The sequence below is a fragment of the Oncorhynchus keta genome, chromosome 14, assembly GCF_023373465.1.
Source record: "Oncorhynchus keta strain PuntledgeMale-10-30-2019 chromosome 14, Oket_V2, whole genome shotgun sequence".
NCBI classification, from domain to species: domain Eukaryota; kingdom Metazoa; phylum Chordata; class Actinopteri; order Salmoniformes; family Salmonidae; genus Oncorhynchus; species Oncorhynchus keta.
This window is the reverse complement of record NC_068434.1, coordinates 47,252,284-47,272,610: the sequence shown is the minus strand read 5'-3', so window position 1 is coordinate 47,272,610 and position 20,327 is coordinate 47,252,284. Positions and strand designations below refer to the sequence as shown.

The 20,327-nt window shown below is 42.8% G+C and overlaps 1 protein-coding gene across 3 annotated transcripts in view; it reads left to right on the top strand.

The window, feature by feature from the left end:
• The window catches only part of LOC118393531 (kinase suppressor of Ras 2-like), a 149,090-nt gene that overhangs the window by 60,921 nt on the left and 67,842 nt on the right, over window positions 1-20,327 (top strand). For all 3 annotated transcript variants that reach the window (XM_052461832.1, XM_052461833.1, XM_052461831.1), the window contains one exon: window positions 3,444-3,616. In XM_052461832.1, the coding sequence (XP_052317792.1) occupies window positions 3,444-3,616 (173 nt within the window). The remainder of the gene's footprint in view (window positions 1-3,443; window positions 3,617-20,327) is intronic.

Genomic DNA, 20,327 nt, shown 5'->3' with positions numbered 1-20,327 from the left:
GTCTGCCTCCCACTACGGTACTTCCTCACTCTTTTGTTTCCTCTCTCTCTCTGCCCCTCATCACCTCTCTCCCTGCATCCCTCTTGTATACTCTCTCTCTCTCTCTCTCTCTCTCTCTCTCTCTCTCTCTCTCTCTCTCTCTCTCTCTCTCTCTCTCTCTCTCTCTCATCTCTCTCTCTCTCTCTCTCTCTCTCTCTCTCTCTCTCTCTCTCTCTCTCTCTCTCTCGGCATCCCTCTTGTATACTCTCTCTCCCTGCATCCCTCTTGTATACTCTCTCTCTCTCCCTGCATCCCTCTTGTATACTCTCTCTCTCTCCCTGCATCCCTCTTGTATACTCTCTCTCTCTCCCTGCATCCCTCTTGTATACTCTCTCTCTCCCTGCATCCCTCTTGTATACTCTCTCTCTCCCTGCATCCCTCTTGTATACTCTCTCTCTCCCTGCATCCCTCTTGTATACTCTCTCTCTCCCTGCATCCCTCTTGTATACTCTCTCTCTCCCTGCATCCCTCTTGTATACTCTCTCTCTCCCTGCATCCCTCTTGTATACTCTCTCTCTCTCCCTGCATCCCTCTTGTATACTCTCTCTCTCCCTGCATCCCTCTTGTATACTCTCTCTCTCTCCCTGCATCCCTCTTGTATACTCTCTCTCTCCCTGCATCCTTCTTGTATACTCTCTCTCTCCCTGCATCCTTCTTGTATACTCTCTCTCTCCCCTGCATCCTTCTTGTATACTCTCTCTCTCCCTGCATCCTTCTTGTATACTCTCTCTCTGCATCCTGATCCCTCTTGCATCCCTCTCTCTCTCCCTGCATCCTTCTTGTATCTCTCTCTCCCTGCATCTCTCTTGTATACTCTCTCTCTCCCTGCATCCCTCTTGTATACTCTCTCTCTCCCTGCATCCTTCTTGTATACTCTCTCTCTCCCTGCATCTCTCTTGTATACTCTCTCTCTCTCCCTGCATCTTCTTGTATACTCTCTCTCTCCCTGCATCCTTCTTGTATACTCTCTCTCTCCCTGCATCCCTCTTGTATACTCTCTCTCTCCCTGCATCCTTCTTGTATACTCTCTCCCTGCATCCTTCTTGTATACTCTCTCTCTCCCTGCATCCCTCTTTATACTCTCTCTCTCCCTGCATCCCTCTTGTATATTCTCTCTCTCTCCCTGCATCCCTCTTGTATACTCTCTCTCTCTCTCTCTCTCCCTGCATCCCTCTTGTATACTCTCTCTCTCCCTGCATCCCTCTTGTATACTCTCTCTCCCTGCATCCCTCTTGTATACTCTCTCTCCCTGCATCCCTCTTGTATACTCTCTCTCCCGGCATCCCTCTTGTTCTCTCTCTCTCCCTGCATCCCTCTTGTATACTCTCTCTCTCTCTCTCCCTGCATCCCTCATACTCTCTCTCTCTCTCCCTGCATCCCTCTTGTATACTCTCTCTCTCTCTCTCCCTGCATCCCTCTTGTATACTCTCTCTCTCTCTCTCCCTGCATCCCTCTTTTGTTTCCTCTCTCTCTCTGCCCCTCATCACCTCTCTCCCTGCATCCCTCTTGTATACTATCTCTCTCGGCCTCCCTCTTGCATCTCCTCTTGTATACTCTCTCTCTCTCTCTCTCTCTCTCTCTCTCTCTCTCTCTCTCTCTCTCTCTCTCTCTCTCTCTCTCTCTCTCTCTCTCTCTCTCTCTCTCTCTCTCCCGGCATCCCTCTTGTATACTCTCTCTCCCTGCATCCCTCTTGTATACTCTCTCTCTCTCTCTCCCTGCATCCCTCTTGTATACTCTCTCTCTCTCCCTGCATCCCTCTTGTATACTCTCTCTCTCTCTCTCCCTGCATCCCTCTTGTATACTCTCTCTCTCTCTCTCCCTGCATCCCTCTTTTGTTTCCTCTCTCTCTCTGCCCCTCATCACCTCTCTCCCTGCATCCCTCTTGTATACTCTCTCTCTCTCCCTGCATCCCTCTTGTATACTCTCTCTCTCTCTCTCCCTGCATCCCTCTTTGTTTCCACTCTCTCTCTGCCCTCATCACCTCTCTCCCTGCATCCCTCTTGTATACTATCTCTCTCCGGCCTCCCTCTTGTATACTCTCCCTCTCTCTCTCTCTCTCTCTCTCTCTCTCTCTCTCTCTCTCTCTCTCTCTCTCTCTCTCTCTCTCTCTCTCTCTCTCTCTCTGCATCCCTCTTGTATACTCTCTCTCTCTCTCTCTCTCTCTCTCTCTCTCTCTCTCTCTCTCTCTCTCTCTCTCTCTCTCTCCCTGCATACCTCTCTCTCTCTCTCTCTCTCTCTCTCTCTCGCTCTCTCTCTCTCTCTCTCTCTCTCTCTCTCTCCCTGCATCCCTCTTTTGTTTCCTCTCTCTCTCTCTCTCCCTGCATACCTCTTGTATACTTTCTCTCTCTCTCTCTGCATCCCACTTACATACCCTGTCCCTCTCTCACTCTTTATATCTGCCCCCCACCTCCACCCCAGTCCCCCAGGTGCCACTGCAGGCTCATCATTAGCAGTGTCAAGGGGAACTGAGTGATACGTGTGTGATGAGTGTTCCTGTCTCGTTTTTGATGGGTTACACAAGCACCCCTCAGTGAGGCTTGAAAGAGGCTGAAGGGCCACTGCTCTGGGCCACTCTGGGGGTGTGTAAACCCATTATGGACTGGTTAGGTGGCAGAGCCCATACCTAGCCTAGTTTTACAGCCTGTGTCTTGAAGAGCCATCCATCCCCTCTGTCTTTGTCTCTCTCGGTGCACTCTCTCTCTCTCTCTGAGTCACTCCCGTTGGGTGGCAGCCATGGTTGTTGTTGTTGTTGTTGTTGTCTGTCAGGCCTTTGGGTTAATTGGTGGGTTGTGTACTAGGTATTACCTAACTGCCTCTTCCCCCTGGCATTTCTGTGGGGGGAGGCTGAGGCTTCAGGGAGAGTGACGATTAATGTCGAAAGTTTAACACTTACCCTTGAATTGATATAATTTCTCAGGATATCTGAGATGTCTCAAGTTGTTTAATTTTCCACATTTTCAAAGTAAAATATGACTTTTTTTTACTCTGGTTAACCCTTGCCATGTTCTACTGTATCTTTCAACTAATGGCTATGGTTTTATAACTGTACTTTATAAGTTGTATAAGAAATGTTATTATAAGAGCATTTTAACGGTATAATATATTATTAGTATTTACAAATATGTGTATCATTTAAGTATAAATCTTTAATTGTAGTTAATAACCATTTTATTACAGTACAAGACTACTATAAGAGCTTTATTACTGTAGATTATAGTTGTTTAATAACAGTATATCTATTGTATAATAGCTATAAATATACCGGACATTTAACTGTATAATAGAAGTCTATAACTGTTTTCTAACCGTATACTTGCAGTATAAACTCTTTAACTGTAGTTTATAACCATTCATAACAGTCTAATGGTAGTATAACCATTCTGCTCTGTGTGTGTGTGTTTCAGAGTGAAGCAGAAGAAGTCCAAGCCTCAGCACCTGAAGATCAACAGCAGTGTGGGGAGCTGTGAGAACCTCCCTACCCAACGCTCACCCCTCCACTCCTCTGACCATCGCTCACTCCGTTCCTTCTTCTTCCCCACCTTCATCCCCTCCACTCCCCCCGTCCACTCCGATGCAAGTAAGTGCCCTTTCTATACTACCTTGGTCACTAACAAGTTATGATACCCAGGTATGCAGACAGCTTTCCTAAATCCTAAATTATACGACTGTATTGACTTCACAGTTTGTCCACTCTCTTATCTGTTCAAGTGTCATATGACCGTTGTCTGTGTCAGTTTTATGGTAACTCTATGGTAGTACCACATAATATAGTAATATATATATATATAGTGTCTTAGCCATACTCTAACACAAAACATCCACTGCCCATTCACAGTCTCTCTCTATATTCAGCCCTAAACCCAGTGACTCTCTCTCTCTCTCTCTCTCTCTCTCTCTCTCTCTCTCTCTCTCTCTCTCTCTCTCTCTCTCTCTCTCTCTCTCTCTCTCTGTCTCTCTCTCTCTCTCTCTCTCTCTCTCTCTCTCTCTCTCTCTCTCTCTCTCTCTGTCTCTCTCTCTCTCTCTCTCTCTCTCTCTCTCTCTCTCTCTCTCTCTCTCTCTCTCTCTCTGTCTCTCTTTCTCTCTCTCTCCCTCACACATAGACGAAGACTAATCCTTCCCAGATCACATACACGTATCCCAGGATACCCAGAGGTACCGTGTCAGCGCATACAGCCACCTTATTGGCTGTTGCCTTCTTAGTGCCCCCACCGGAAGCCATTAGCGCCTGAGCGGTATGTAGAAAGAGAGTGAGAGGAAGACGATGCGAAGAGACTGAGAATGACAGAGGCAGGGACAGGAGTGAAATATAGCCGTCGACAGGGGACCTGAATGGGTTTAGACCAAGGATCATCAACTAGATTCAGCCGTTGGCCAATTTTTTCGAGAGCGGATGGTCAGGGGGCCGGAACATTTGTAGACTGCAAATTGACCCCAAGAAGTTCAAACAGATATAATATTTGACTAAAACATAATCATTTCCAACCTTGCTTACATTTGTGTATGGTCACATATACTGAGTGTACAAAATATTAGGAACCCCCGCTCTTTCTATGACATAGACTGACCTAGGTGAATCCAGGTGAAAGCTATGATCCCTTATTGATGTCACTTGTTAAATCCACTTCAATCAGTGTAGATGAAGGGGAGGAGACTGGTTAAAGAAGGATTTTTTAGCCTTGAGAGAATTGAGACAAGGATTGTTTGTGTATGTGTGCCATTCAGTGGGTGAATGGGCAAGACAAAAGATTTAAGCGCCTTTGAATGAGGTATGGTAGTAGGTGCAAGGTGCACCGGTTTGAGTGTGTCAAGATCTGCAACACTGCTTGGTTTTTCACGCTCAGCAGTTTCCCGTGTGTATCAAGAATGTTCCATCACCCAAGCAACATCCAGCCAACTTGACACAAACTGTAGGAAGCATTGGAGTCAACATGGGCCATCATCCCTGTGGAACGCTTGCTACACCTTACAGAGTCCATGCCCTGACGAATTGAGGCTGTTCTGAGGGCAAAAAGGGGAAGTGTTCCTAATGTTTTGTACACTCAGTGTATATCTTTCTATTATGCATGTGAATCACTTGGAACTGATTTGCTGTTGGGCCGCAGAGTGCATCCGTACACAGACTAGGCTAGTGGCAATGCCTCCAAACAATTGTGATACCCCTACCCGAGGTACAACAAAACACAACCATGTTCCCCTAATGTCTCCCATTTATGATATTTTACTGAAAAAGTGATTACATTGATAGATATTGTTACAAACCCCCTTAACAAAAAAATGTAGAATAATGCCTGGCTAGAGGGGGGGATGTATGTAACCTAATATTACAAACTCTGATATTGCTCAAATGTGGAATACAAGTAGTCAGTTGTCTGCCCATCATACACAACAATAATTAGAATATCTTAATGCATCATGGAAATATAGACCTGTACACACAGAGATACAATAGGTGGAAATGTCAACTATGTATATTTAAGATGAATGTTAGCTTGGCTTTTTGGTAACTGATTAATAGACAACTTTCCAAGCCAAGTGTTCTGTCATTCAGTGCGTTACGTTTCTGCCTGATGAAAATACATGCAGTTTCACATGCTGTTTTGATGTTGTGGCTATTGTATATAACTCTTGATGGTAGCCCATAAGCCTAGGACAGGGTTGGAGAGCCCATGCATAGCCATTAGAGCCAAGTGAAAAGTGTTCTTATAAGCCCAGTCAATACGCAACCGAGGGTGAAAACAGAGCTTTGGGTGGACACTTTTTAAAAGAGGATCCCAGCTTTCTCCTGCTGGTATATGTATGTATTGCTTAGTTCTTTAAATTAAGCAGATAAATCCGCTTTGCAACCATTGTAGCCTAGCTGGCATAAAGTGCCTTCAGAAAGTATTCACACCCCTTGACTCCCCCCAAAAAAAAAAAAAAAATGGTGTTACAGACTGAATTTAAAATGGATTAAATTGAGATTGTGTGCAACTGATCTACAGACAATACCTCACAATGTCAAAGTGGAATTTTGTTTGTAGAAACTTTTACAAATTAATTAAAAAACTGTCAGCTTAAATGTATTGTCAATAAGCATTCAACCCCTTTGTTATGGCATGTCAAAATATGTTCAGGATACATTTCAGCACATTTTATTGAACAAGTCACATAATAGGTTGCATGGACACACTCTGTGTGCAATAATAGTGTTTAACATGATTTTTTAATGTTAACCCCATCTCTGTACCCCCCACATACAATTATCTGTAATGTCCCTCAGCTGAGTAGTAATTTCAAGCAAAGGTTCAACCACAAAGACCAGGGAGGTTTTCAAAAAAAAAATGCACACATTGAATATCCCTTTGAGCATGGTGAAGTTATTAATTATGCTTTGGATGGGTTTTCAATACACTCAGTCACTACAAAGATACAAGCGTCCTTCCTAACTCAGTTGCCAGAGAAGAAGGAAACCGCTCAGGGATTTCACCATGAGGCCAAAGGGGATTTAAAAAAAAAAAGTTACACATTGTAATGGCTGTGATAGGAGAAAACTGAGGATGGATCTCAAATATTGTTGTTACTCCACAATAGATACACACGTGGCTTAATGTGACCATGCCCCCAGTAGGGTACAGCAATAAGGTACTCGCATTACTCCCATGTATTTAGCCAAACTTTCATGGCATTCTCAGCAAACTGACACATTTTTGTAGTTTCAATAAATAAACATTTTCAGCAGCCTCACGTGTCATTATTAACATACTTGGCTGTCACAACAACAAATGATTTGCATGATACTTATTCTGACACTCTACATTTTTACACGACCGGCCAAAACTGACAGTAAAGCTGTCGCATTATACTTACGTCACTGTTTGTTTACTCCTTGCTTTTTTTGCCGGTTAGTTGACATCTAGCTGGCTAGCGAGAGAAGTTCATCTCAATTTAAATCGCTAGTCTTAAATATGTCGTGTAACTTCCTCCGGTCTTTGTCTGTCTCTGAATGGTCGAGGTACATATTTAGAAGGTTGATTGTTCTTGGCTTGCCTATATGTCCTTTTAACTTGCCAGAGACCAGCTGTGCAGACAACCCTACCAAATGGCCCGAGTATCCTATGGCAATATCTACATCTACTTGGTGGAATCTCCAGGTTTGCATAAATATCCAAATGCAGAAGAATAGTATAGTTGTTATTTGGATGGATACAGCTCACTAGTCCTTCTTACAAGCTAACTAGCAAGCTTTGTGCAATACACATACAGTTGAAGTCGGAAGTTTACATACACTTAGGTTGGAGTTATTAAAACTATTTTTTTCAACCTTTCCACAAATTTCTTGTAAACAAACTATAGTTTTGGCAAGTCGGTTAGGCAAGACGGTTAGGACAAGTACAGACAGATTATTTCACTTATTTCACTTATAGTTCACTGTATCACAATTCCAGTGGGTCAGAAGTTTACATACAGTAAGTTGACTGTGCCTTTAAAAAGCTTGGAAAATTCCAGAAAATGATGTCATGGCTTTAGAAGCTTCTGATAGGCTAATTGACATCATTTGAGTCAATTGGAGGTGTACCTGTGGATGTATTTCAAGGCCTACCTTCAAACTCAGTGCCTCTTTGCTTGACATCATGGGAAAATCGAAAGAAATCAGCCAAGATCTCAAAAAGTCTGGTTCATCCTTGGGAGCATTTTCCAAACGCCTGAAGGTACCACGTTCATCTGTACAAACAATAGTACGCAAGTATAAACACCATGGGACCACGCTGCCGTCATACCGCTCAGGAAGGAGACGCGGTCTGTCTCCTAGAGATTAACGTACTTTGGTGTGAAAAGTGCAAATCAATCCCAGAACAACAGCAAAGGACCTTGTGAAGATGCTGGAGGAAACAGGTACAAAAGTATCTATATCCACAATAAAACGAGTCCTATATTGACATAACCTGAAAGGCCGCTCAAAGCCACTGCTCCAAAACTGCCAATCAAAAAAGCCAGACTACGGTTTGCAATTGCCTTGCCGTGTGTATCTATACTAAACCAGGGGTGCAACTTTGGTTTTAGAAGTGGGGAGGACATAACCTGGCAGGGGGTCTGGGTGTCCCCCTTCAATTTTCTACTAGTGCTGTCGCTGACGGGAAAAAATCTTAGTCGACCAAAGGGTGGTCTTTTCTTTTGACCAATCAATATTTTTAAACATGCATTTTTTCATATATATAGACACCCTATGTGTTTAACTAAAATCAACTATATGTACTGAACTTGTGTGATGCTGTAAACATGCTGTTTGATTAAATAATTAAGACACACAAATGATTCGTGGGGAGCTAGAGATTTTTTTTGACCCTTTTTCTCCAGCTGCTGCTTGCCTTCGCAGATTCTGCCTTTAAGCTCCTGAAATTGCCGGTAATATAGGCTACACCAATTTATCTTACCATTTCTACCAATCTGCGTGCCAGTTATGTTTTTCATATGCACATTTTTTGTGGAACAGTTTAATTTCATTTATAATAGTCTTTGTATCTGTGGTTCTATCTAAATCTACATTAAAATTATACAAATCTAAAAGTAACATTTATAGCCATTCCCAACTATGTAAAATTAGTCTACATAAAGCCATCATAAAAACATTGCATCCTGCAGGCAGAGAATATCCTGTTGAAAAAATAAATCCTATAAATCACATTGTCTCCGCATGGCCTGTCTGCAACAACTGCAATCAACTGCCAACTGGGTCGCCCAGAAACTCACACTAGGAAACTTGAAACATTATTTAAAATATTCTGGGCCCTCAGAGTTTCCTGCGCCAGTGAGCTCGGGACAGACACAGCTGTAGGCTATTTGTGTAAGGGATAAGAAGTAATCAAATCAAAATCAAATCAAATTTATTTATATAGCCCTTCGTACATCAGCTGATATCTCAAAGTGCTGTACAGAAACCCAGCCTAAAACCCCAAACAGCAAGCAATGCAGGTGTAGAAGCACCGTGGCTAGGAAAAACTCCCTAGAAAGGCCAAAACCTAGGAAGAAACCTAGAGAGGAACCAGGCTATGTGGGGTGGCCAGTCCTCTTTGTGCCTGGTGGAGATTATAACAGAACATGGCCAAGATGTTCAAATGTTCATAAATGACCAGCATGGTCGAATAATAATAAGGAAGAACAGTTGAAACTGGAGAAGCAGCACAGTCAGGTGGACTGGGGACAGCAAGGAGTCATCATGTCAGGTAGTCCTGGGGCACGGTCCTAGGGCTCAGGTCCTCCGAGAGAGAGAAAGAAAGAGAGAATTAGAGAGAGCATATGTGGGGTGGCCAGTTCTCTTCTGGCTGTGCCGGGTGGAGATTATAACAGAACATGGCCAAGATGTTCAAATGTTCATAAATGACCAGCATGGTCGAATAATAATAAGGCAGAACAGTTGAAACTGGAGCAGCAGCATGGCCAGGTGGAGCTTCTCAAAGTAATTTTTCTTCACCTCAAACAGCAACTAAACAAAGTCTGTTTTCAGAAACGATTGAGAATGACAATAGTTCCTCAGTGTAATTTATGTTTACACTGGATCAGAGCATTACATTTTCCCCTTTTATGCCGAGTGGTAATCGAAAAGGGGCGAACTGTAAATATTGTTCAAATATTTTGAGGAACTATTGTCATTCTCAATTGTTTCTGAAAACAGACTTTGTTTTAGTTGCTGTTTGAGGTGAAGAAAAATTACTTTGAGAAGCTCCACAGCTTATTAGTGGTGGTGAGTTAATACAATCAGAAATAATATGAGACATCCCCAAATGGGCACATTTATAGGCCTACATTTGCGTGCAGGCCAGGTAGACTAGTCACACTTTTATATGCGTAATCAGGTGTAGCATAAGTTGTGAGTTCTGCAAAACAACATGTCCACTCCGACAATAAGAACGGTAAATGACTGTAATAATAATATATCGAATGCATTAACAGAAATGACCGTAACCAAATAAACAGATTAGAGATTATGGGAATTAACGGTAAATGTAGGCTACTACTGGTGATATTTGTCATGGGGAATTTATAGACATAGCAAACAATGCACACAATAAAGTTATGAAGCAATGAATACCCACAAAATGGCAGGAGAGAGCGCATTCTGGAGAGAGACGTGCCTTGTGCATCTGAGCCACATTCCCCATATTCTTGGACCGTGGCATCACTACGGCCTCAATGGATTAGTCCACTGAAACAGGCACAAATCCAACAGGTGTCTCATGTGGCATAAAAAAATAAAAACATTTGTGACTGCTTGACCCCAACAAATCTAATGTTTTTAATACAGACCCCTTTTGTCATACAGTATTCCATATAAGGCACCTAGACCCTATGAAAGTTGCACAGTATACCCTTAATCTAGCGATACATAACTTGACATTTCTGCTGTCCATTTTGACATTGTAGGAGGATAACCAACCTTCCAATTAATGGTAATGCATTTCTTAGCCGCTATAAATGCTATGGTTACACAGTTTCTTCTTATAACAGTCCCCAGTATCAACATTTCCAAGCAATCAAAAACAGGGAGAAGGGAGAATCTATAGACATGCCAGAATTCATCCAGCCTTCACAAGATCATAACATATGCAAATAGGTTCCCTTTTGTGATTTACGACTCCATTAGAGGAATTACATTCCAGAGTGCATGCTATTCAGTTTCACTGGCATATAGGTATGTTCTATTAAAACATGTAACATTTTTGTCACTTTTCCAGAGCGACCTTAAGATAGCTAGGTGGGACAACCACGTATCACAGGCATAGAAAGTACAGTGTATTTATACTTTTTTGTAAAACATTTTTGTTTGGGGGGGGTCGAGATGAGGAGATTGATTTTTTAAAGATTCTGTTTGAAGAGGTAGGATTTCAGATGTTTTCAAAAGTTGGGCAGGTACTCTGCTGTCCTCGCTTTAGTGGGAAGCTGATTCCACCATTGGAGTGCCAGGACAGAGAATAGGTTAGGCTGAGCGGGAGCTGGATGGTCTTACATCTGTATCCCTTCATCATCATCAATAGCATCTCCCAGGTTTTCCTCACAACTTTAGAGGGTTGTCTGACTGCCATAACATAGTTTCGATCTTTGAAGTTTTTCTGGTTTGTCCAGTGTTTGCTGCACAGAGAGAATAAAGTGTTGCATCTCAAAAATGTCACGTCAGCGGTCACAGAGACCCATGTCACCATCTGATCCTGCTCAGATGACAAAGAATTACCTTGGGGTACATTTATACATTATATTATCCAAGAATAGAATCAATGCTTCAATAATTGAACTGACCATTATTCCCAGATCTCTAACTGTAGCCTACCAATCAACTCAAGATGGAACTTCATATCCATTCACTGATTGTTATAATATACTGCAAAATTCACCTGAGACACCCGTCACCATCTGATTCTGCTAAGATGAGCATAGTGTTGTGCACTGACTGTGCACCATGACAATGAAACCTGTAGAGCTGTTTATACCGTGTCATTGTGAAAAGTAGAGAATTACTTGGGGAAGCTGACATGAATAATGTTACATTGCTATACTGAAACGTCAGAATATCGGTCTTCAATATCGGCTGCTGGTTTCAATGTTTGATTAAGGTCTAGTGTGATCGAGGCAAAGAGAATAGTTACATTTAGTGAGCTAGCTAGCTAGGAATTAATACTTTTTTTCTGCTAAGTGAAACAGCAGTTGCCTTGCCAGCTTCATCAGTCAAATAAAGAGTAGTCAGTTTCTGATCTGCTTGCTTTGACAACTGAGAAAAATCACAACACACACAGACAACAGCTGACTCTGTTCGCAAGCACTGTGGTGTCCGCGTGGTCCTAAATCCAGCTGGCTGAAACTGCCAAACAGCCTACCCGACCACTTTGAGGCATCTGCATGGTCCACACACAGCACACAGTTGCCGCTTTTTGTATCACATTGCAATGATAAAACTGGGGTGCTCAAGTCCCTCCCATCCCAAGTGAAAGTTGCACCTGTAACGAGTGCGCTGAGAGTCGGGAAGCAAGTTCAGGGAGTGAGTGTTTTAATAAATAAAATAATGAACACAAAACGCAAACGCACCGACAATGAAAACAGTCAATAACACCTGAGGAAAGAACCAAGGGGAGGGACAGATATAGGGAATATAATCAAGAAGGTGATGGAGTCCAGGTGAGTGTCATAAGGCGCAGGTGCACAAGACAATGTATATGTACACGACCCATCAAAAGTTTTAGAACACCTACTCATTCAAGGGTTTTTCTTTATTTTACTATTTTCTACATTGTAGAATAATTGTGAAAACATAAAAACTATGAAATAACACATATGGAATCATGTAGTAACCAAAAAAGTGTTAAAAAAGTGAGATTTTTCAAATAGCCACCCTTTGCCTTGATGACAGCTTTGCTTGGCAATATCTCAACCAGCTTCATCAGGAATGCTTTTCCAACAGTCTTAAAGGAGTTCCCACATATTCGGAGTACTTTTTGGCTGGTTTTCCTTCACTCTGCGGTCCGACTCAATTTGGTTGAGGTCTGTAGATTGTGGAGGCCAGGTTATCTAATGCAGCACTCCATCACTCTCCTTCTTGGTCAAATAGCCCTTACACAGCCAGGAGGTGTGTTGGGTCATTGTCCTGTTGAAAAACTAATGATAGTCCCATTAAATGCACACCAGATGGGATGGCGTATAGCTGCAGAATGCTGTGGTAGCCATGCTGGTTAAGTGTGCCTTGAATTCTAAATAAGTCACAAACAGTGTCACCAGCAAAGCACCCCCACACCATAACCCCTCCTCCATGCTTTACGGTGGGAAATACACATGCAGAGATCATCCGCTCACCCACAACGCATCTCACATTTGGATTCCAAACCAAAGGACAGATTTCCACCGGTCAAATGTCCATTGCTCGTGTTTCTTGGCCCAAGCAAGTCTCTTTTTATTAATGGTTTCCTTTAGTAGTGGTTTCTTTGCAGCAATTTGACCATGAAGGCCTGATTCCCACAGTCTCCTCTGAACAGTTGATGTTGAGATGTGTCTGTTACTTGAACTCTGTGAAGCATTTATTTGAGCTGCAATTTCTGAGGCTGGTAACTCGAATGAACTGCAGCAGAGGTAACCCTGGGTCTTCCTTTCTTGTGGCGGTCCTCACGAGATCCAGTTTCATCACAGCGCTTGATGGTTTTTGAGACTCCACTTGAAGAAACTTTCAAAGTTCTTGAAGTTTTCCGTAATGACTGATCTTCATGTCTTTAAAGTAAAGATGGACTGTCATTTATCTTTGCTTATTTGAGATGTTCTTGCCATAATATGTACTTGGTCTTTTACAAAAATCGGGCTATCTACTGTATACCCTACCCTGTCACAACACCTTAACCCTGGTCAAAAAGGCGCAGCAGCGCCTGTACTTTTTGAAGAGACTGAAGAAGGCCCGTCTGTCTCCCAAGATTCTGGTGAACTTTTACCGCTGCACGGTCGAGAGCAGTCTGACTAATTGCGCCACAGTGTGGTTTGGCAGATGCTTCGTGGCCGACCGTAAGGCCCTGCAACGGGTGGTGAAAACCGCCCAGCACATCACTGGTCCCCAGCTCCCTACCAATGTAGACCTCCAGCGCAAGCAGTGTCTGCATAGGGCATGCCACATCATCAAGGACCCTTCACATCCATGCCACAAACTGTTTGCCCTCCTACCATCAGGCAGGCGGTACAGATCTCTACGTTCCCGCATTAGCAGGCTCAAGAACAGTTTATTTCAGGCTACTGTAACCCTGCTAACACGGCACTAGCCATACCCACCCGCCCACCACTAAGTACTGTCTCTGAGGGACCTTTTTGCATTACTCTCTTTGCACTCTTCACTGTACTACTGGACTCTGATATTGCTTTGCAAAGTCTGATTAAGGACATTATTCAGTTGTACATGTACATGTTTACTTCGGTAACCTCATTGCTGCTATCCCTGTATTTCAGTTGCATGCCTACTTGCACTTTCAATTTGCCTTCATTGCATATTTAGACTTGCCATTTGCCTTCATTGCATATTTAGACTTGCCATTTGCCTTCATTGCACAGCTATACATCCCACTTAATAACATACATTGTACTTAATTGTTTCACTTGTACATTTTTTGTACTCTTTCATTTGCACTTCTGGTCAGATGCTAACTGCATTTTGTTGTACTGTACTTGTTCAATGACAATAAAGTTGAATCTAATCTAATCTAATTGTCTCAAGCGCATTAAGAAGGGAAAAAAAACACAAATTATCTTTTAACAAGGCACACTTATTAATTGATATACATTCCAGGTGACTACCTCATGAAGCTGTTTGAGAGAATGCTATGAGTGTGCAAAGCTGTCATTAAGGCAAAGGGTGGCAATTTGAAGAATCTCCAATATAACGCTTCCTCTATTCACTATTCGAGTGCAGCCTATGGATTACACTTTTTTTTTGTGGGCCATTCTAACTCAAAATTAATTCTACATTTATAGTATATTAGTAGGCTATATGTACGTAAAGACCAGATTAAATTGAGAAGAGTCTGATAGGTGAGAATATCATCAAGTGCTTGTTAAATTGTGTATTAGAGATTGATGAAATGTGTGCAGCCTGCATAAGAAACAGAGCACAGTACATGCCTTTCATGCAACTTCTGTCTTCATCATCGTTAAATCAAATTTTATTTGTCACATACACATGGTTTAATGCGAGTGTAGTGAAATGCTTGTGCTTCTAGTTCCGACAATGCAGTAATAACCAACAAGTAATCTAACTAACAATTCCAAAACGACTGTCTTATACACAGTGTAAGGGGATAAAGAATATGTACATAAGATACATAGATATATGAATGAGTGATGGTACAGAGCAGCATAGGCAAGATACAGTAGATGGTATCGAGTACAGTATATACATATGCGATGAGTATGTAAACAAAGTGGCATAGGTAAAGTGGCTAGTGATACATGTATTACATAAGGATGCAGTAGATGATATAGAGTACAGTATATACGTATGCATATGAGATGGATAATGTAGGGTATGTAACATTATATTAGGTAGCATTGTTTAAAGTGGCTAGTGATATATTTTACATCATTTCCCATCAATTCCCATTATTAAAGTGGCTGGAGTTGAGTCAGTGTCAGTGTCAGTGTCAGTGTGTTGGCAGCAGCCACTCAATGTTAGTGGTGGCTGTTTAACAGTCTGATGGCCTTGAGATAGAAGCTGTTTTTCAGTCTCTCGGTCCCAGCTTTGATGCACCTGTACTGACCTCGCCTTCTGGATGATAGCGGGGTGAACAGGCAGTGGCTCGGGTGGTTGTTGTCCTTGATGATCTTTATGGCCTTCCTGTAACATCGGGTGGTGTAGGTGTCCTGGAGGGTAGGTAGTTTGCCCCCGGTGATGCGTTGTGCAGACCTCACTACCCTCTGGAGAGCCTTACGGTTGTGGGCGGAGCAGTTGCCGTACCAGGCGGTGATACAGCCCGCCAGGATGCTCTCGATTGTTCATCTGTAGAAGTTTGTGAGTGCTTTTGGTGACAAGCCGAATTTCTTCAGCCTCCTGAGGTTGAAGAGGCGCTGCTGCGCCTTCTTCACGATGCTGTCTGTGTGAGTGGACCAATTCAGTTTGTCTGTGATGTGTATGCCGAGGAACTTAAAACTTGCTACCCTCTCCACTACTGTTCCATCGATGTGGATAGGGGGGTGTTCCCTCTGCTGTTTCCTGAAGTCCACAATCATCTCCTTAGTTTTGTTGACGTTGAGTGTGAGGTTATTTTCTTGACACCACACTCCGAGGGCCCTCACCTCCTCCCTGTAGGCCGTCTCGTCGTTGTTGGTAATCAATCCTACCACTGTTGTGTCGTCCGCAAACTTGATGATTGAGTTGGAGGCGTGCGTGGCCACGCAGTCGTGGGTGAACAGGGAGTACAGGAGAGGGCTCAGAACGCACCCTTGTGGGGCCCCAGTGTTGAGGATCAGCGGGGTGGAGATGTTGTTGCCTACCCTCACCACCTGGGGGCGGCCCGTCAGAAAGTCCAGTACCCAGTTGCACAGGGCGGGGTCGAGACCCAGGGTCTCGAGCTTGATAACGAGCTTGGAGGGCACTATGGTGTTGAATGCCGAGCTGTAGTCGATGAACAGCATTCTCACATAGGTATTCCTCTTGTCCAGATGGGTTAGGGCAGTGTGCAGTGTGGTTGAGATTGCATCGTCTGTGGACGTATTTGGGCGGTAAGCAAATTGGGAGTGCAAAATTATTCAGCCCCCTTAAATTAATAATTTGTAGCGCCACCTTTTGCTGCGATTACAGCTGTAAGTCGCTTGGGGTATGTCTCTATCAGTTTTGCACATCAAGAGATTGACATTTTTTCCCATTCCTCCTTGCAAAACAGCTCGAGCTCAGTGAGGTTGGATGGAGAGCATTTGTGAACAGCAGTTTTCAGTTCTTTCCACAGATTCTCGATTGGATTCAGGTCTGGACTTTGACTTGGCCATTATAACACCTGGATATGTTTATTTTTGAAGCATTCCATTGTAGATTTTGTTTTATGTTTTGGATCATTGTCTTGTTGGAAGACAAATCTCCGTCCCAGTCTCAGGTCTTTTGCAGACTCCATCAGGTTTTCTTCCAGAATGGTCCTGTATTTGGCTCCATCCATCTTCCCATCAATTTTAACCATCTTCCCTGTCCCTGCTGAAGAAAATCAGGCCCAAACCATGATGCTGCCACCACCATGTTTGACAGTGGGGATGGTGTGTTCAGGCTGATGAGCTGTGTTGCTTTTACGCCAAACATAACGTTTTGCATTGTTGCCAAAAAGTTAAATTTTGGTTTCATCTGACCAGAGCACCTTCTTCCACATGTTTGGTGTGTCTCCCAGGTGGCTTGTGGCAAACTTTAAACAACACTTTTTATGGATATCTTTAAGAAATGGCTTTCTTCTTGCCACTCTTCCATAAAGGCCAGATTTGTGCAATATACGACTGATTGTTGTCCTATGGACAGAGTCTCCCACCTCAGCTGTAGATCTCTGCAGTTCATCCAGAGTGATCATGAGTCTCTTGGCTGCATCTCTGATCAGTCTTCTTCTTGTATGAGCTGAAAGTGTAGAGGGACGGCCAGGTCTTGGTAGATTTTTGCAGTGGTCTGATACTCCTTCCATTTCAATATTATCGCTTAAACAGTGCTCCTTGGGATGTTTAAAGCTTGGGAAATCTTTTTGTATCCAAATCCGGCTTTAAACTTCTTCACAACAGTATCTCGGACCTGCCTGGTGTGTTCCTTGTTCTTCATGATGCTCTCTGCGCTTTTAACGGACCTCTGAGACTATCACAGTGCAGGTGCATTTATACGGAGACTTGATTACACACAGGTGGATTGTATTTATCATCATTAGTCATTTAGGTCAACATTGGATCATTCAGAGATCCTCACTGAACTTCTGGAGAGAGTTTGCTGCACTGAAAGTAAAGGGGCTGAATAATTTTGCACGCCCAATTTTTCAGTTTTTGATTTGTTAAAAAAGTTTGAAATATCCAATAAATGTCGTTCCACTTCATGATTGTGTCCCACTTGTTGTTGATTCTTCACAAAAAAATAAAGTTTTATATCTTTATGTTTGAAGCCTGAAATGTGGCAAAAGGTCGCAAAGTTCAAGGGGGCCGAATACTTTCGCAAGGCACTGTATCCCAGTCCACGTGATGGAAGCAGTCTTGGAGTGTGGAGTCAGCTTGGTCGGACCAGCGTTGGACAGACCTCAGCGTGGGAGCTTCTTTTTTTTAGTTTCTGTCTGTCGGCAGGGATCAACAAAATGGAGTCGTGGTCAGCTTTTCCAAAAGGAGGGCGGGGCAGGGCCTTATATGAACTTCTGTCTTCATCATCGTTAGTTGCATCATGCAGTTTTAGGATATATGTTTTGATTTCTAATACATTCTAAGGTTTGTATCACAACTAAAGTTGCATAAATAACTACAAATGAATCATATAGGAGGACATGTTTCAAATGATCACATTGTCTGCTTAATGAACTAGTGTAGCCCACAGTCATATGGCATAGCCAGATCAGGGATAAGGATGACTCAGAATATGCTATTCTGTTCTTCTGAAATAAAGGTGACATTTTCTTCATATCATGTTTCTTTAGACCTGGCTAAAATCAATAAAGGATTTATTGTGATGGTGTAGGCAATATTAAACGGAATTATTAGACTTTTTAAAATGTAGATGTTCCAAAGGTCCGCATCAGTGGCTTGTAGTCTATGCATGGTAGCCCGGAGATGCTAAGTGTATTTATGTTAATTACAGTTATTTACATGACACTTACTGGCTGACAAAATTTCATGACCGCCACAGCACTATCTTGGTACGGTATATCTAGGAATATAAGTGGTACTGCCGTGCTTGAGTAGCCAAATAACTTTTCAATGTTTGTTCATGTTTAAATCTCATTCACACACTTACAGCATATCAACAATCGGCATTTCAGCAAAATATAATAACAAGCCTTTCACGACACAAGCACATAGTAGCGTAACCGAGTTTACAGGGAAGCCACCTGTAATACAACAGTCAGCACAAGCCTTTTCCCTCTTTTCCCCACTGAAATTAAGTGTGCAAAGTTGATACAGACTTTGAGGTGACCAGGACATGAGTGTGTCCTAACAGGCCGAGGATACAAAGTAGCCAGTGGTGGTTGTGGTTTTGGGGCCTGACCAGCTTGTCCAACATATTCCTTCATATTCCTTTGGAAGTCGGGTAGGATGGTAATTTGGCCGATGATGATGATGATGATGTGGCCAGTGACACTGCTTCTTGAAAGTCCAATTTTTCGAGAACTTGGACTGCTGACATGCAAAACATTTTGGGACTGTATCAACTGTGAACTAATGAAAAAAAAACACCAGCAGATTGGAACTGTGGGTGGTCGGCTGTGATAACGGTCTGGGGCAGATCCAGCAGGAGATAAGGAGAGTGACAGAACAGGTGACAGTGACCTCGGGTTAACTATAGGTTACTTAGAGGACAGGTCCTAAACTATATGACTAAGAAGCGTTTTGAGGGACGTAGTCCAGACACATGCTGTACATTTGAATACGATCCCTGGGCTTTGAATTTACAGTAAAGGGGTTGCAAGGGAGGTGGAGCTGGACCAGCATGGTGCACAAAGGCCACTATATCACAGTTAATCCCCAGCCACCATACACAATGGCATACAGCATCTTTGTTGAAGTCTGACCATCCTGTTTGTCATAGATGACATTATGTCCTTTCAAAGGATGTTGACATTTTTTCACAGTTTCCCAGACCGATGCATGCTTCATCCCAACATTTACATAGGTATTTCAACAGTACTTTGTTGCATCACCTCTGGCAGCAATTACAGCCTCGATTCTTCTTAGGGTTCTTGGTCTACCTCCCTGACTAAGTTTGGTATTGGTGGTTCCAAACTTCTTCCATTTAAGAATGATGGAGGCCGCTGTGTTCTTGGGGATCTTCAATTCTGCAGACATTTTTTTGTACCCTTCCCCAGATCTGTGCCTCGACAAAATCCTGTCTCGGATCTCTACGGACAATTCCTTCGACCTCATGGCATGGTTTTTGCTCTGACATGCACTGTCAACTGTGGGACCTTATATAGACAGGTGTGTGCCTTTCCAAATCATGTCCAATCAATTGAATTTACCACAGGTGGACTCCAATCAAGTTGTAGAAACTTCTCAAGGATGATCAATGGAAGCAGGATGCACCTGAGCTCAATTTCGAGTCTCATAGCAAAGGGTCTGAATACTTATAAGGTATTTCAGTTTTTTATTTGTAATACATTTAATATGGGGTATTAGGTGTAGATTGATAAAAATTATATTTTATTTAATACATTTTCGAATAAGGCTGTAACGTAACAAAATGTGGAAAAAATTAAGGGGTTAAATTTTTTCCATGTATACTGTATACTGTATAAACAAAAATATGTGGACACCGCTTCAAATGAGTGGATTTGGTTATTTCAGCCACACCCATTGCTGACAGGTGTATAAAATTGAACACACAGCCATGCAATCTCCATAGATTCAACTGGCAGTAGAATGGCCTTAATGAAGAGCTCAGTTTTTCAACGTGGCACCGTCATAGGATGCCACCTCTCCAACAAGTCAGTTTGTCAGATTTCTGCCCTGCTAGAGCTGCCCTGGTCAACTGTAAGTGCTGTTATTGTGAAGTGGAAATATCAAGGAGCAACAACGGCTCAGCCGTGAAGTGGTAGGCCGCACAAGCTCACAGAACGGGACCGCCAAGTGCTGAAGCGTCTGTCTTCGGG